The sequence below is a fragment of the Cavia porcellus genome, unplaced genomic scaffold (genome assembly GCF_034190915.1).
Source record: "Cavia porcellus strain 051 isolate PalLab524CR breed Dunkin Hartley unplaced genomic scaffold, mCavPor4.1 scaffold_26, whole genome shotgun sequence".
In the NCBI taxonomy this organism is placed as follows: domain Eukaryota; kingdom Metazoa; phylum Chordata; class Mammalia; order Rodentia; family Caviidae; genus Cavia; species Cavia porcellus.
Genome location: NW_026947509.1, coordinates 10,532,341 through 10,546,641, shown reverse-complemented (window position 1 = coordinate 10,546,641; position 14,301 = coordinate 10,532,341). Strand labels below are relative to the sequence as shown.

The following is a 14,301-nucleotide window of genomic DNA, read 5'->3' as shown; positions in this document are numbered from 1 at the left end:
GGGCCCCTTCTGGGTTCAGTGAAGACAGGCTGTGTTTTGAAGTCCAGCGTGGCTGTACTGCCCATGTTCCTTACAGGCAGCCATGTTATCTTCCCTGCTGGGACTATGGCATCTCTATTATAAAATGGGGAGACTAACTGTTTAGATTGCTTGAACCATGCAGAACCTCTGAGTTCTACACACACGGGGAGTGATGTGGTCAAATCGGCAGCTTTATTACTGACTAAGGGACTTGGGGATAGGGCTTAAATCCACAAGAGATGGTCTCATTTATGTCCTGCTCTGAGTCAGGGGAATGTGCATAGTGGGATTGCACCTCTGCTTCCACCTCCTCCAGGGCTCTAGTGTGGAATGGTTCTGTTTATGCAGGTAATCAGCAAGTCTTCCAGAATTTGAATATTGTATAAATCAGCTGAGATGGGCATATTGATTATGTGATGCAAACAGTCAGGACCAGAATGAGAAACAGTCCTTTTCAGGAGGTGCCTGCCATGAGCTCATGGGATCTTCTGTCCCTCAAGCAAGGATTCTTGGACGTTAGATAGAAAAATCTTTATTAATGCTGGGTGTAGCGAATGCTGTTTGTAGCACATGCATAGAAAATGCCCTGTAGGGAAAAAATTGGTTCCTAAAACAAATGCCATCATAAACTTTTCTGAGCTATATTTTTAGGGTTAACTTTCATTTCCTGAGTCACTTTGGTGAGCACTGAGGAGAAGAGACCCAGAGAGAGATAATGCCCTCTAAAGGACTGCTCACATGTCACATAAGAGATTCATTTTATCTGCTTGGACAAGTTTATAAACTTGGCTATTTTTATTACGTTATCTATATTCTCTTATAAAGATCAGCCAGAAAGCTCTTAAAATGGAAAGAACTTGTGAATCTATTTTCTATCACAACAAAGAAAACTTTCAGTGGAGTAACTATTACTGCCCAGTTGGTCGGGGATACAGGAGGGAAAAGCAAGTTATAGCACTCTAAAGGCCGTGACTCAGAAAAAAAGAAGAGAAATCAAAATGGAGTGGTGGTGATGGTGGTAGGGAGGGTGTAGGAAGTCAATCCAGGGCAGAGAAATTATTATACATGGTTAATAAGTAAGAGACATGTGTGTGGTTAATTAAGGCTTGTAACAGTCAATTTTTAAAAATTGACTAATTTAAAAATAAAACTAGCAACTGTTTTTAGCAAGTTATTCTAAGATTTGTGAATATGAATATGATTTTTGGATCAAGTAAATTCATTTATATGGAAATTAATTTCTAAATTGTAGGTATTGGAAAGTGAGCAGGATTTGAGAGTCATTTAACCATACTCCTTTACACATTACTTTTTCCTAAATCATCTGATTGCTGGTATTTTATTTTAAACATGAAAATAAAAGGAGAAAAACCAGTTTTTCCAGAGTTAGACTCCACTGAAACTTGTGGGTCAAATATTTTACCCAAATATATAAGCCTTTTAGTGATTAAGCTAATTTGCTCTTTGCAAACTGTAACATCCTGTTTATAAAAAAGACTTATAAAGAGTGATCTTGAGCATGAGCTAGCTCTCCTAAAATCAACATATTGGTGAATTTATGTGTTAAGTGAGTCACAAATATTTGGATGAAGAGTTTCTGGATCTGAAAGAGAAAGTACTTGGGATAAAATGGCATTTTGGTTGCTTTGAAATGGAAACATTTGAAAAATTGAACTTTCTGACGAGCCTATCATATAACAGGTTTCCACCCACGTTTCTCTAGGAGTTCTGTGCACTTGTAGAAGTACATCTCCCATGGGCTGGATTTTAACCATCATGAAACACATTTAGTTTCCTTGTTGTGGTTTCTGTCTAGATGTCCCCCCAAAGCCTTATGTAGTCACGGGGCTTTTCCAGAGGTGGCTGAATCTACAGTATGTGATGCTGTTGTTAAGGGTATGTGATTACTCAGTCAGTCCACTCATTGGTTTGGCCACCCCCTCATCCTAGCAATCGGAATAAGACAAAGGGTAAAAAGACACCGAGAATCCCTCTTGTTGTTTTTGCTGTCCTCCCCTCTACCACACTGCTCTATCTTGGAGGCAACCTATCATGGACTGAAATCTGCACACTGAGAGCTAAGTCAACCTTTCCCTCTTTAACTTTGGGTGTTGGGTATTTTCTCTTAGCAATGAAGAGAAAAGTAACCAAGATACTCCATGACCCTTGCTAGAAATTATCTTTCAGGTAAAATACCATACAAAATAAAAGCTTTAATCATACGTTAAAGACAAAATTATTCCATTTGTTTAGTGTATTCCAGAATTAGTATTTGTCCCCAAAGCAAGGGAAGGCTGTGTCTATTCATGTGATTTGCCTGATAGAAAAATATTTCCTCTTCTTTTTAACCTGTGCCCTATAATATCTGAGAGTGTCTCTGTGTAACTCAAAGTCTCCCATATCTCTAGTGATGTCATCTTCAGTATCCTGTGTTTGAATTTAACTAGTGCTTGCTGTTTAGAGGTCATTTTCCTGAACTTGTGGGTTGGGTGTTAGTGAACCTGGTGAACCCAGACATAACCCCTGTTGAAGGGTCACTATCTCTTGGCTGCTGATTCTGAAATCCTTACCTCCTGCCCTGCCCTGCTGGGTGGCATATATGCTTTAAAGGGTCTTGCTGGGCCTCTTCATGCCTTTCTCCTTCAAGCACTTCAAACCCATTGCTGTTCCTGGACCTGTTTAGTTACTACATCGTGAGGGTCTGTGCTCCTCAGAGAGCCTTTCTTTCCATGTATCCCATCAGTTTTCCAAGACTGTCCCTCTGAAATGCCTGTCTTTCCAGGTCTGCCTAGATGCAGGCATTTCCCAGCTTAAATCCAGTTTAAATCCAGTGCCTCTTGGGGGATCCCCTGTTGTCTGTCCTTGTCTGCCCTTGGAGCTTTCTGCACATATAGTCAAACGCGATTATGGATTACATGCTCCCCAGTGAGTGAGTCTGGATCAAATCTTTCTACTCTGGCACTACCTGCCTTTCTATATTCCTCTCATATACTTGTCTGATGCCCCCATTCATGTATCTACTAAAAAATCCTTTAAATATACTATGTCTTTCCACATTGAACTAGTTCACATTTCAGTGCTCACTACTGAAAGCTCAACTTCTCCCTTCCAGAAGTGAAAATAATTTCTTCTGTGTCCTCTCATGGTGCTTATATATCCTCTTTTGCGGTCACTCCTACTCTGTTGTGGTTCATTGACTACAGGAGCCTCTCTCAGGTTAACTTGTGAGCTTCTCAAGAGAGGGGATTGACCTTAGTAAGGACACCATTCCTGTGCCCAGAAGAAAGGACGTTGAAATGTGTGCAGATTCTTGAGGGATTGTTCCCTCAGGGATGAAAGTCAAGCAAAAGAACTTTGCTGCCAATATTTTCATAAGAGCTAGGGATTAAAATTGGTGAGCAATGGGTTCCTCTGAAAACTCACAGAACAAGGAGAGGACTGTGACCTGAGAATTGCTGTTTAATCCTCATAAGACCCATAAGACCCATAAGACTGTCTCTGGCATTTATTATCAACCTATTGTATTCATTACTTTCCAGTAAGAACTATTACTAACATTGCCCACTTCCTGTTCAGTTTGGCATTGCATCAGCTGGCTAGTATTGACGTAAAGGTGTTAAGTTATATTCACACCCTCCCCAAAAATGTCATCTGTACCTGAATTCATTGCAAATGAATAAATGCAGGTACAGAAGCAGAAAGAGAAACGAGAAACATCAGATAATTAAATGTTAGACTAGTTGAGATAGATTTTACATGAAGAAGAAACTTGGAGTGAAAAAAAAGTCATCGGGACCTGGAGAAGTAAAAAAAGGTCTCATTATGAAGCATTTTTGCTAAATTTGCTCTTAAAACAACTGACAAGAGGCAGAGGGTGAAGCTGAGTGGGAGGGAACTTCCCAAGCATGCCTAAGGCCCTGGGTTCCATCTCCAGCACCAGAAAAACAACATGTAGCCAAACAGTATTGATAAGAATTCCACAAGCGAAAATGAGAAATTCAGTATGAAGAAGAACATGGGTCAATTAATAAGAATATTCAATTTCTACGTCTTGTAAGCCAAAACTCAGTCGATAATTTTTGCCAATCACCTAGACTGCTTACCTTAAGGAAATGGAAGTTATTTCGTTCCATTTTGTTTTTCTCCCACAGGTGGGTCCGATATTGAGTATCTGGACTTCTACAAGCCTGTCGTGTGGTTCTGGATCCTTGTAGGGCTGGCATACTTCGCCGCTGTGCTGAGCATGATTGGAGACTGGCTCCGCGTGATATCCAAAAAGACAAAGGAAGAGGTGAGAGCTGAGAAATGCGCGAGGCATTTGGGTGGGCTAATTCAGGAAAGAGTTTTACAGTGTTTTTTTTTTTAAATGTTCATATTTTTCAGTATTGAACATTATTTGAAATGTTTCATATTTGTATTTGTTGTGAAATTACTGTCTGACACAGTGGGAAAATATATGAGTTATAACCCATTAATTTAAAACATATTTATTAAATACTTTTAGGTGCCTGATGCTCAGGGAGGTGCCAGGTACTGAGGTTGATCTACACCACAAAAAAATATAACTTAAAGTATTATTTTCATGATTTATCCTTTCTTGTTTGGCTTTCTTTCTCAAGAACAAAAGTGAATTTTATCATGTAAAACTAACAGAAAATATTCGTATCATAAATATTATAGTGTGAAATAATGAATGTTTTTATTTAATGTGGACTTTTTTTGTATGTTTGACTATTCCTTCCTTTATGGCTATGTAAATGTATTTGTACACACGCATGCGCACACACACACTCTCCAAGCCCATGTACATCATGACCATTTACCCCTGTGCTCATATTTTAGCTGCTCAGAAAGCTGTCTTTTCACTTATTCTGTACTAGTCTACGTAGAGAATAAATGGTGTAAGTTTGATTCATGAAATTTGAGAAAATTGAAATGTTAGATATTGAGTTTGAATTTTCACCCTTTTGAAAATTAAACTTTGCTTTCCTATTACGTGTTCAGAAGTACTGCCAGTTTGAGTGTGGCACAGGTAGGTTTTTCCAATGAATTATGTGTTTTTTGCTGCTGAGTCCTGGCTTTGCTAATTATTTAAGTAAACAACAAATCATAAAAATCAGCACCATCCACTTGCTCATTGTCTTCTTTTAATTATCTCCTCCATCTCATTATTTGCTGTTCATAGGCCAAGAGAGATCTGGATTGAAACTTTGATTGGTACAAGTGCAGGATCTTTAAACATACAATGAAAAGAAATGGAATAAGATACCCATTTCTCACCATGAACATTTTCTTTGAATCTGTCAAGTCATACAATCTTCACTGATCTTAGATGCCTAATGCAACCCACAGGAGGGCCAGGGACCCTCCTTCCTTCCATGGGGAAGCACCCTCAACTCTCAACTGCGATTCACATACTCGGTCTCTGAACATGTCAATCTGTACTTGAGTTGCATCATATAAACAACATTTTTCTATTATATGCAAGTTAGCAAAACACTAACTCCAATTATATGAACTTAAATTGTTTGAAAAGTCTTTTAACAGGATCTGAATGAGCTGGATTCACCTCAATCTGATGCTTCATTCGTGAGGATATGAGAGAGGGGGAGAGAGAGAAAAGAAGAGAGAGAGAGAGAGAGAGAGAGAAAGAGAGAGAGAGAGAGAAAGCAGAGACAGAGAGAGATGAAACAGAGACAGAGAGAAAATTTTCTTTAACTTTATATATACTTTTAAGGACTTTGATATGCTATTGGCAAAAAGGAAACTGTAGCTATGAAACATTTTGGATACCATAGGTAAGAAAAAGAACTGCTCAGACATTCAGCCATAACCTGGCTTTTGAGTGCATTTAAAGCACACAGGTGCTCACACACACTCATATATTCACCTTTTTTCCCCTTAAAATAGATTCAACAGAACACATCACATATAGTTCATTAATTAGAAAAATTAACATTAGTCTGATCATTAGGAAAAGTATGCACATACATAAATATAAGTGTACAGATATTCTTTACTACATATATGCAAATTAATACTGTTGTGGGTCACAGTTGTAAAATTTGAAACTGCTATATAATGGGAAGATTTGATGTCTTTGTGATACTGATGAAATTGATAATAGAATATTGGACTGAAGTTTAAACATTTGTGTCATGAGAAACTGCTACTTTTCATAATGAGACAGACTGACACAAAGCATTATCAGCCCCCTTTTCAGAGTTTTAGCGAGGTGACCAACTCCACAAAATCTGCCGGCTGTTAGAAAATGCTTGAGCTATAAGCAGCACGCTTGTCTTCCCACACGTCTGGAGAGGTGACATCCAAACGGTGCTGGAGCATTGGTTTCTGGCGGGCCCTTCCTCTTTGGCTGGCAGCTAGTACCTTCTCACAGTAGCCAGGAGGCCTTTCTTCTGGCCTGAGCAGGGATTGAGGGAGGCGTGGTGACTGCTGATATTCTTTTAAGGACTATTTGCTATTCTTAAGGACTCTGTGTTATTGCATTAGGGCCTCATGCAGTTATCTCCTTAAAAGCCCTATTTTCAAAGATGGGCGCATCAGAGGTTACGGCTTGAAAATGTATTTTGAGAGGATACAGTTCAGATCGTGATATTTTCCTTTCAAGTGAGTTTATTTGTCTACATAACTGATATGTTATATATGAAAAGTGAGGATAGATGTCTCTCATGGCTTTCAGTGAGAAGTGTGTGTGTTTTCATGCTAACTAACCAGAGAGGGTTTGTCTTCGCCACAGATCATTTGGCTTCCACCTTGTGTTTCTAAGTAATGTGTCCTTCCTGGGTGCTTGGATCTGTAGAAAGCACATGCGAGGAGAGGTCAGGACTGCAAGTTTATATGCGGCCTCTGAAGCTGCAGCTGCTCCGAGAGCTGCACCAGTGGAAGACCTTTCTATCTGAGCAGATGTGTGTTTGCTGATTTATAATGCAACTTACAGACATGCAGAGTAAGCTTACAAATCCAATGGAGAATGTGAGCACAGAAAGGGAAAGGCAATTTATAATTTATCTGAAGGTGATCGTGAACCCAAAAATTTTATAAATGAAACAGTTCACAAGTTTCTGCAGCAATAGAAAGAGAATATTAATGTTTTAAATAATGTAATAAAATCTATAATTAAATTAAAACCGACTGAATGTGTTCTTGCTGTCATCCATAAGCAAATGAACCAGTAGTGACCGGGTGATTACTCACTATGAATTCTTTACCTTCCATGACTCAACCATTAGAGGCTCCAACTTTTAAAAGCTTCCAAAATCTTCAGAGGCAGTAAGACCTCTTAACCCTTTCCCTTCCCTTCTTGTCCCTTCCCATCCTTCCTTTGTGGGACTGAGTTCATGTAAATCACCGTGCTTCGACACTGATTTACACCCCAAGGCTCCAAGTTTTTTTCTAATTTTTAGTTTTCCTGAATAAAATTGCTGAATATTGTTAATAATAGAATCCTCTCCATAAAGACATAATTAATATAGATTATAAAAATACAGACTAAAATACAGAATCGGATTCCAATACTAAGCACATATATTTCCTAAAAGAATACATTTTGGCTAATTAAAAACCCCAGCCTTATGTTCTTTTTTTCCTCCAAAACAAATTGTTTCAACCACATTGGTAAGATAAAGCACATAGAGCTTACGATATATGGCCCTATTTCAAGAATCATTTTATGAAATTATGATGTTTGGACATAAGAAAAATCCCCACGCTGAAATAAACCACCGTGGTGTGCCTCATAATCTGAAATACTTGAAGACGTGATTAGTGGGAACACTGCATTATTTCAGAAGCACCAGATATATTTAGAGTTGATCTGTATTCCTCCAGAAAGGCAATAATGATCTCTATTAACATTTTTTGCTGGAGACATATGTGTTTCTGAAAAGTGTTCATTTCTTGTTTAAGCTGTAACATAGGACTCTAGGCATATGTTTTATAGTAAACATTGCTATGACTAATTACTTGTCTGGGAACCCCTCGTTGTTTGAGGAAATGATGTTCCCATTTGTAAAATAAAGCTTAGGTAGGTAGTAGGCATAACACAGTTTTGCTGTTACCCAAGGCAGGTGTAGTGGAAGACGTGACCATAGCATTCAGAGAGTAGGATTCCCATTGGCTGTGGAAGCTAACCAAAAAGCCAGCTTTCTCTTTCTGCAGACCAATGCTCAGTTACTTTCTGAACCCATTTATTGTGCATAATAGCTGTGCTTGCAGTGTACTGCTTGGATTCCTATCAGTGCACCCCAGATTCTGAAATGCCCCCATGTCTCTGTGGAATAAACAGCAGCGCAGCTGCCCTCAGCACTGGCCACAGTGAATGTATGACCAGGCAACACTTCCTTGCAAGTTATTTTTTAAGTCTGATGTTGTCTAGGAAGTTAGGGAAAACTCATTTTAATGAGTTGGCTTTATGTTAAGAAAATACCTTTTATCTAGTGCCGAGAAGCTTTGGAAGGCTTGTCACTTGACAAGGGACCAAAAATACGGAGGGACATTATTTTCCTCATCGATTTCCTAGTGGCAACATTGGTTTCTTCTGAATTTCACTTAGGGCAGCTGTGACCTTTACAGGACTTGGAAGCTCTTTATCTTGGCCAAAAATAAGCAATTAAATGACAGTTGCAAGCTGGGCCCTGGAAATTTTGCAATAAAGCATTTTATCACTTCTTTAGGAGTGCTGTTAATGTGAAAAGTTTTATACTCTATTTAAGAAAAAACCCTAGACTTTACTCTGAAAGCCACGGGGAGCTGTGGAAGGCTTTTAAGCAAGTGGAAGGAATGTTTTGGCAACACTGGGAAAGGCAGACAAGGAACAAACCAAGTTGGATGCAAGGCAGTGAGTTGGGAGAAAGATGAAAGCATAAATTTAAAAAATACTTTAGGGACAGGAAAATGGAATTTGGTAACTCATAATCTGAGGGCATAAAAGAGAAAGGGAGTGGCATCTGTGATTCTAACCTTGGGTAGGATTACCCAACCCAGGAAAGAACACAGGAAAAGGAGAGGTGTGGAGATGAATGAAATGGTTGTGTTGTGATCAGGTGCCTGGCGGCTATGTTGGATACTGGGCCATTCATGCAATTTCACGTTCAATGGATGCCTGGAATGTAGGGAAAATGGAAACTGGGCGATAGCTGGCAGTTATTACTGTACTAGTGATAATGGAATTTTGGGGTGCAGATGAGCTTGGCTCACAAAGACTTGTAGAGCTGATCTGCAGTGGAGCTACAAGGGCAAGGTGAAGCTACAGCTTCATGTAAGGGACGGATGCAGACGTTATGAAAAACTGATCAGCAAGAATGTAGTTCAATAAATTAACTTGTGGGAAGTTTCGAAGAGGAAATAATGACAGTGATCTGATTGACTAAAGACGACACTGAAGATAAATTCAAGAGAAGGGAAGTGTCAACTTGAAAGAGCTGAATAAAGTAACGAGAATTCCCTCCGAACTTGTGCTCCAGGGATGCCACTCCTGGAGAAGACAGTGAAAAGACCACATCCCAGGATTTGTCGGGTGCAGGGACTATATCCTAAGGTGTCAAGCATGAGCCCAAAGCGCAATAACCTCCTATAGTGAGCTATAGAAAAGGGAGTCCGTGGGCCCCAACTCTCAGCAAGCTGAGCTCTCTGGGGTGGGTCAGCGAGCTGCCCCCACCTGTGTTAATGGTGGGCACGCATAATGTACTTGGTCTGTGGGGATGGTGACAGTGGGGCAGTGCCAGGCAAAGGGAAAACCAGAGAGCAACAGAGACCAGATAGGAGTCAGAGTTGCATAATGTCCAGTTTATTTTTTCCATTCATCCAAGAATGTGTATTAAGCATTTGCAAGGTGTTGAATGTTATCTTTGGTTTGAGGCTAACGCTTTATTGGAAGATTTCCATCGCCAGGAACTTTCTTTCCTGATATGTTAATGCTGCTTAGAGTTTTCTTCTTCAAGGAATGGAAACAAGAGTTTGGAATAAGAAGACGTTTACAGTTTGATTGGACATCATTTTAAAATAGCCAGCCATGCCGGGACTGTTTCCTTTTCCTCTCTTTTTTTCTTTCCACACTGTACCTGTTACTCGATCTCCTCTTTCCTTGTTTTTTACTTCAGATCTATACATTTATGCACATACACAAATACACACACATACATAATATACCGACTTCGACTTCCAACATTGCAGGGAAAGAGGAAATAAATTATTACTGGCTAATAATAATATTTTCCTTGGTTTTTTTTTTTTTTTGGTTGTTTTTGCTTACTGAGGTTGTGAAGCTGCCAAAAATGACTAATTGAATTGGAACTGAAAAACTTCTCAGGTTCAGTTTTTAATGCATGTAACTATTTTGGCCACAGGGTAGGAATAAAATAAATCAGAGGCAGAATGTCTCACAAGGGGCCATGGACACCAAGGCGTTCAGTAGGGCCCTTCCTGTCTGTCCTGCAGGGACTGGTTCCCCTCACTGTGTTCTGGGGGGCAGCAGAGCACTTGAGCCCCAGGTGCCTCTACTCGCCCCACTGGCTCTGTCCTGTCCAGTCAAGGTGACAGTTTCTTCTTTTTCCAGCTCTGGTCTCATCTCAGCAGGTTTTCTTTTAGTTAATTGATGAGCATATGGAAGGAGAACAGAAAGAAAAGAATGAATAACCAGACAAGGCTTACATTAGTTAAAATAGTGATAACTGCCAGGATCTGATATGCCCAACTGAACTTTGGGCAGACTCAGGCCCCCAGATAAAGTTTAAACAGGTTCAGCGTTTACACTGCACAGTGTGAGATTTTGAGAGCCTAACATTAGCAAATTCCTCATGGATCAAAATTGATGTCAAAAATAGCATAGGATTTGGGAAGACTTTCCTCAGTGAACACACTTTATTTCTCTTTTGATTCTAAGTAAGGTCATAATGGAAAATGTACAGCCATCAGACCATAATGACTAATAAGCAGACCTAAGTGCCGAGAGGTGACTTGCTGAAGGTTGTAGAGTCCGTAAATGTGGACTCGGTGACCCGCCTAGGTGGCCTGGCCTTGTCCCTCTGTGCGGTGCCGTCTCCTCAGTGCTCTGGGTACTGGCTCCCTGTCCCTGTGCCCCTCTATGTTTCCTACCTCTCCTCCTTTAGAAACAAATGCCCCGGTCTGATCTATGTCCTCCTGAGCAGCTACAGAGAAAGGCATGGAAGTCTTAATTTGTTCATTAGTTGTAGAATGGTATAAATCAATGAAGTCTTGAAATCTAAAGCTTTAACATTGTTTTAAGTGAACAGAAGTAAGAATTCTGAAATGTGGACAGGCTTTGGGGCCCATATATCTGAGATTTAATTCCACTCGACTATTTAATGGTTTTGCATACAATACCACCAGTCTCCCTTTGCTTGTAACAGAAGGTAGTGGCATCTCTTCTGTGGGTGAATGAGGTTGCAGTGGGTGAGATGTGCGTGGTAGCTAAGTGCTTACTACATCCTGGATCTTTTTCTCTTTGATTCTGAAGACATTAATGTCAAATGATTACCTTCAATAAAAACTTCTCCATCATATATTGTTATAGATCAAGAATGTAAAAACACTGATGCTCGTATGTCTAAGCATTTTATCTGGCTGAAATAATAGCTATATACAAAAGAAAAGATAAACAAGAAAACATTAAGAGTGTGCCTACTGCTAGAATTCAATCCTAAAGTCATAGTGTGGCGTAGTCTATGTAATCAATAGAATTTCAAAGCTAGACCTTCTGTAAACCTGAAAACAAGTTTCTGCATGGAATGTTCGTTAACCACACAGAATACTATTGTCTGAATTCCTTTCTTGAGTATCCCCTGCAGATTTTCTGGTGTCCTGTTGTCTCAACTGTTGTAAAATCCATGTGAATCCCTCCCCTTATTAAACCAAGCAGTAGTAACTCAATTGTTATCTTAAAAAATTCTAGAAGATTCTTTTTTCCTTTCTTGCATTTTAGATCAAATCCTTATTATTTATCAATTGTGCCTTCTTTTTGCTTCAGCTATTTCAAAGAATGTCATCTGATAATAGATATGCAGAGTAATTTTTCCTATTCATTTGTACCTAATGGGGAAATAAGCTAATAACATTTGCCTCAAAGCACTTCAAAAGTAATTTCATTTTCTGTAGTTAGAGATTGCATTAGAGGGATTTAGTGCATCAAGATCTCATGTTCTCTATCTCCTTTGGTTGTTTTGAAACCATCATCTATTCTGAGATTTTGTATTAGGAAAAATGACCACCATGAACTTTGCCTTTTTTTTTTTTTTTTTTTTTGACTTTTTCGGTACCAGGGATCAAACTCACGACCGCACACTTGCAAGGAAGGCGCTTATGCCGCCGAGCTAAATCCCTAGCCCTGAACTTTGCCTTTGAAATTGTTTTTGGATTTTGTTTGCCATGCCCAGGTATTATGCTTACTTACACAGAGCTAAAATCAGTTAACTTGATGAAAACATCAAATTATGTTTGCTAAGAGCACAAGCACGTAAATTTTCAAAGATGGAACAACAAAGGGAAATTTTTGGTTTCTTTTCATATATGACTTTCTAAAGAAATACTAGTTTGTTCACAGCTGGATTGGGACTGAGAGTGGGGTGGACTCTCTGAAGTTTACTCATAATTATTCGGTTATCTTCTGTGCTGCAGTGTGATAATTCGTTTAGTGTTCATGGATGGCATCCTAATTGTAACAAGGGAGCTTAGCTCTTTTCATTTCAGAGTTGATTTGCACATGGGTGCACGCGCGCGCGCAAACACACACACACACACACACACACACACACACACACAAGATCTCTCATTTCAGAACAGGGAAACATACCTGTTTTTCCTCTAGGAAAAGCATTAGGTATCTGTAACTGGTCACAAAATGCTGTCACTTGTTTGCCCTTTCCAATGCACTTCCTCTCCCTGTGCTGGCTGGGATCTCCACCATGAACAGACCTGGGTGCTGAATTATGGCTGGAACTGATACAAGCAGATAGCAGGAAGATTTAATTGTTCCTGATCTTGCAAGCTCTGACTTGTCTTTGGCACAGTCCTGGCATGAGACAGTGGGCTCTGTGTCATCCCTGGACTCCAAGTAATCAATGAGCAGAGCTCCTTGTGGGGGCATCAGCAACAGGAAAGCAGTCGTCCTTTGCCACCTCCAGCCACTGAAACTGAGGACTGTCCCATCTGTATTATAATATCTGCTGACCTAACAAACTCAGCATGAGACCTCAATTGCTGATTCCTCATTCAAGGAGTTAAAATTATAATAGTTCAGGAGATGTAAATTTCACCTTTCCTACTCACATTGTTAATATAACTCAACAAAAGAGTTAAAATAATAATCCTAATCCGGGATAAATAGTAGGTACCACGTTCATCATTGGTGAGTGTTATATTAGTTCGCAAATCTCTAAAGGCTTCTACAGTGCTATCTAACCTTAATGTATTTAAATTTCACTAGTGGCTTATTAAAACAGAAGCATCCAAGTGACACTTGAAATAAAATAGAGCAACCTACTTTTTAAGGAAACCAAGGATGGGCTTTAAATAGTGTGGCCAGATATTCCAGTTCTATAAAAAGGTAGTTTCTGCTCTCAGCTTTTCTGTATGTGGGTCTCTGTCTCTGTAAATTCATTCAGGATTGGTTTCCAGGACACAGAGTCTGTTCTATATGTAGATTTTCCTTTTATTGAGCTATACCCCTAGTTCTTTTCATTTTTTATAAATTTTAAGACATAATCCTCATGCCTCAGCCTCCCAGAATGCAGAGATTATAGGTGTGTACCACCATGCCTGGCTTATTTGTCAGCTTTCTGTAGGAGAAGTCGTGAACTGAAGGTAGGTCCTACACACCAAGACATAATACTAAAGTAATATAGTAAGAAATTTATATGAGTTTTAAACTTTATTAGATTGAGCTGCATGCTATTGTTGATAATGAACTGCTTTTTAATGTTAAGCAGTTTTATGATTCTATTTATCATTCTAAGAAACTGTACTTCAAAGCTGTAGTTGTATATATTATAATTATCTAGTGTTATCTCTAGAGTTGATTATAGCCTATTCATTAAGCAAAATCATGTTAAGCCATACATTTGAAGTAGATTTTCTTTATTTATCATTTGACTAAAAGTTTTTAAGATTCTATTTGGATTTTATGCAGGCTGGATACTAACCTTGTCTCAGCTCAGAGACAGACCACTGTGTTGGCCTTGCCTGTCCCCAGGTGTCCCATTAGATTCACCCCCCTGCGTGGGCATGGTCACTGTGAATCTCCCTCTT

The 14,301-nt window shown here is 39.3% G+C and overlaps 1 protein-coding gene across 8 annotated transcripts in view; it reads left to right on the top strand.

Moving 5' to 3' along the window:
* Kcnk2 (potassium two pore domain channel subfamily K member 2) overlaps window positions 1-14,301 on the top strand; it is a 188,471-nt gene that overhangs the window by 139,221 nt on the left and 34,949 nt on the right. For all 8 annotated transcript variants that reach the window (XM_063236715.1, XM_063236711.1, XM_063236714.1 and 5 more), the window contains one exon: window positions 4,173-4,312. In XM_063236715.1, the coding sequence (XP_063092785.1) occupies window positions 4,173-4,312 (140 nt within the window). The remainder of the gene's footprint in view (window positions 1-4,172; window positions 4,313-14,301) is intronic.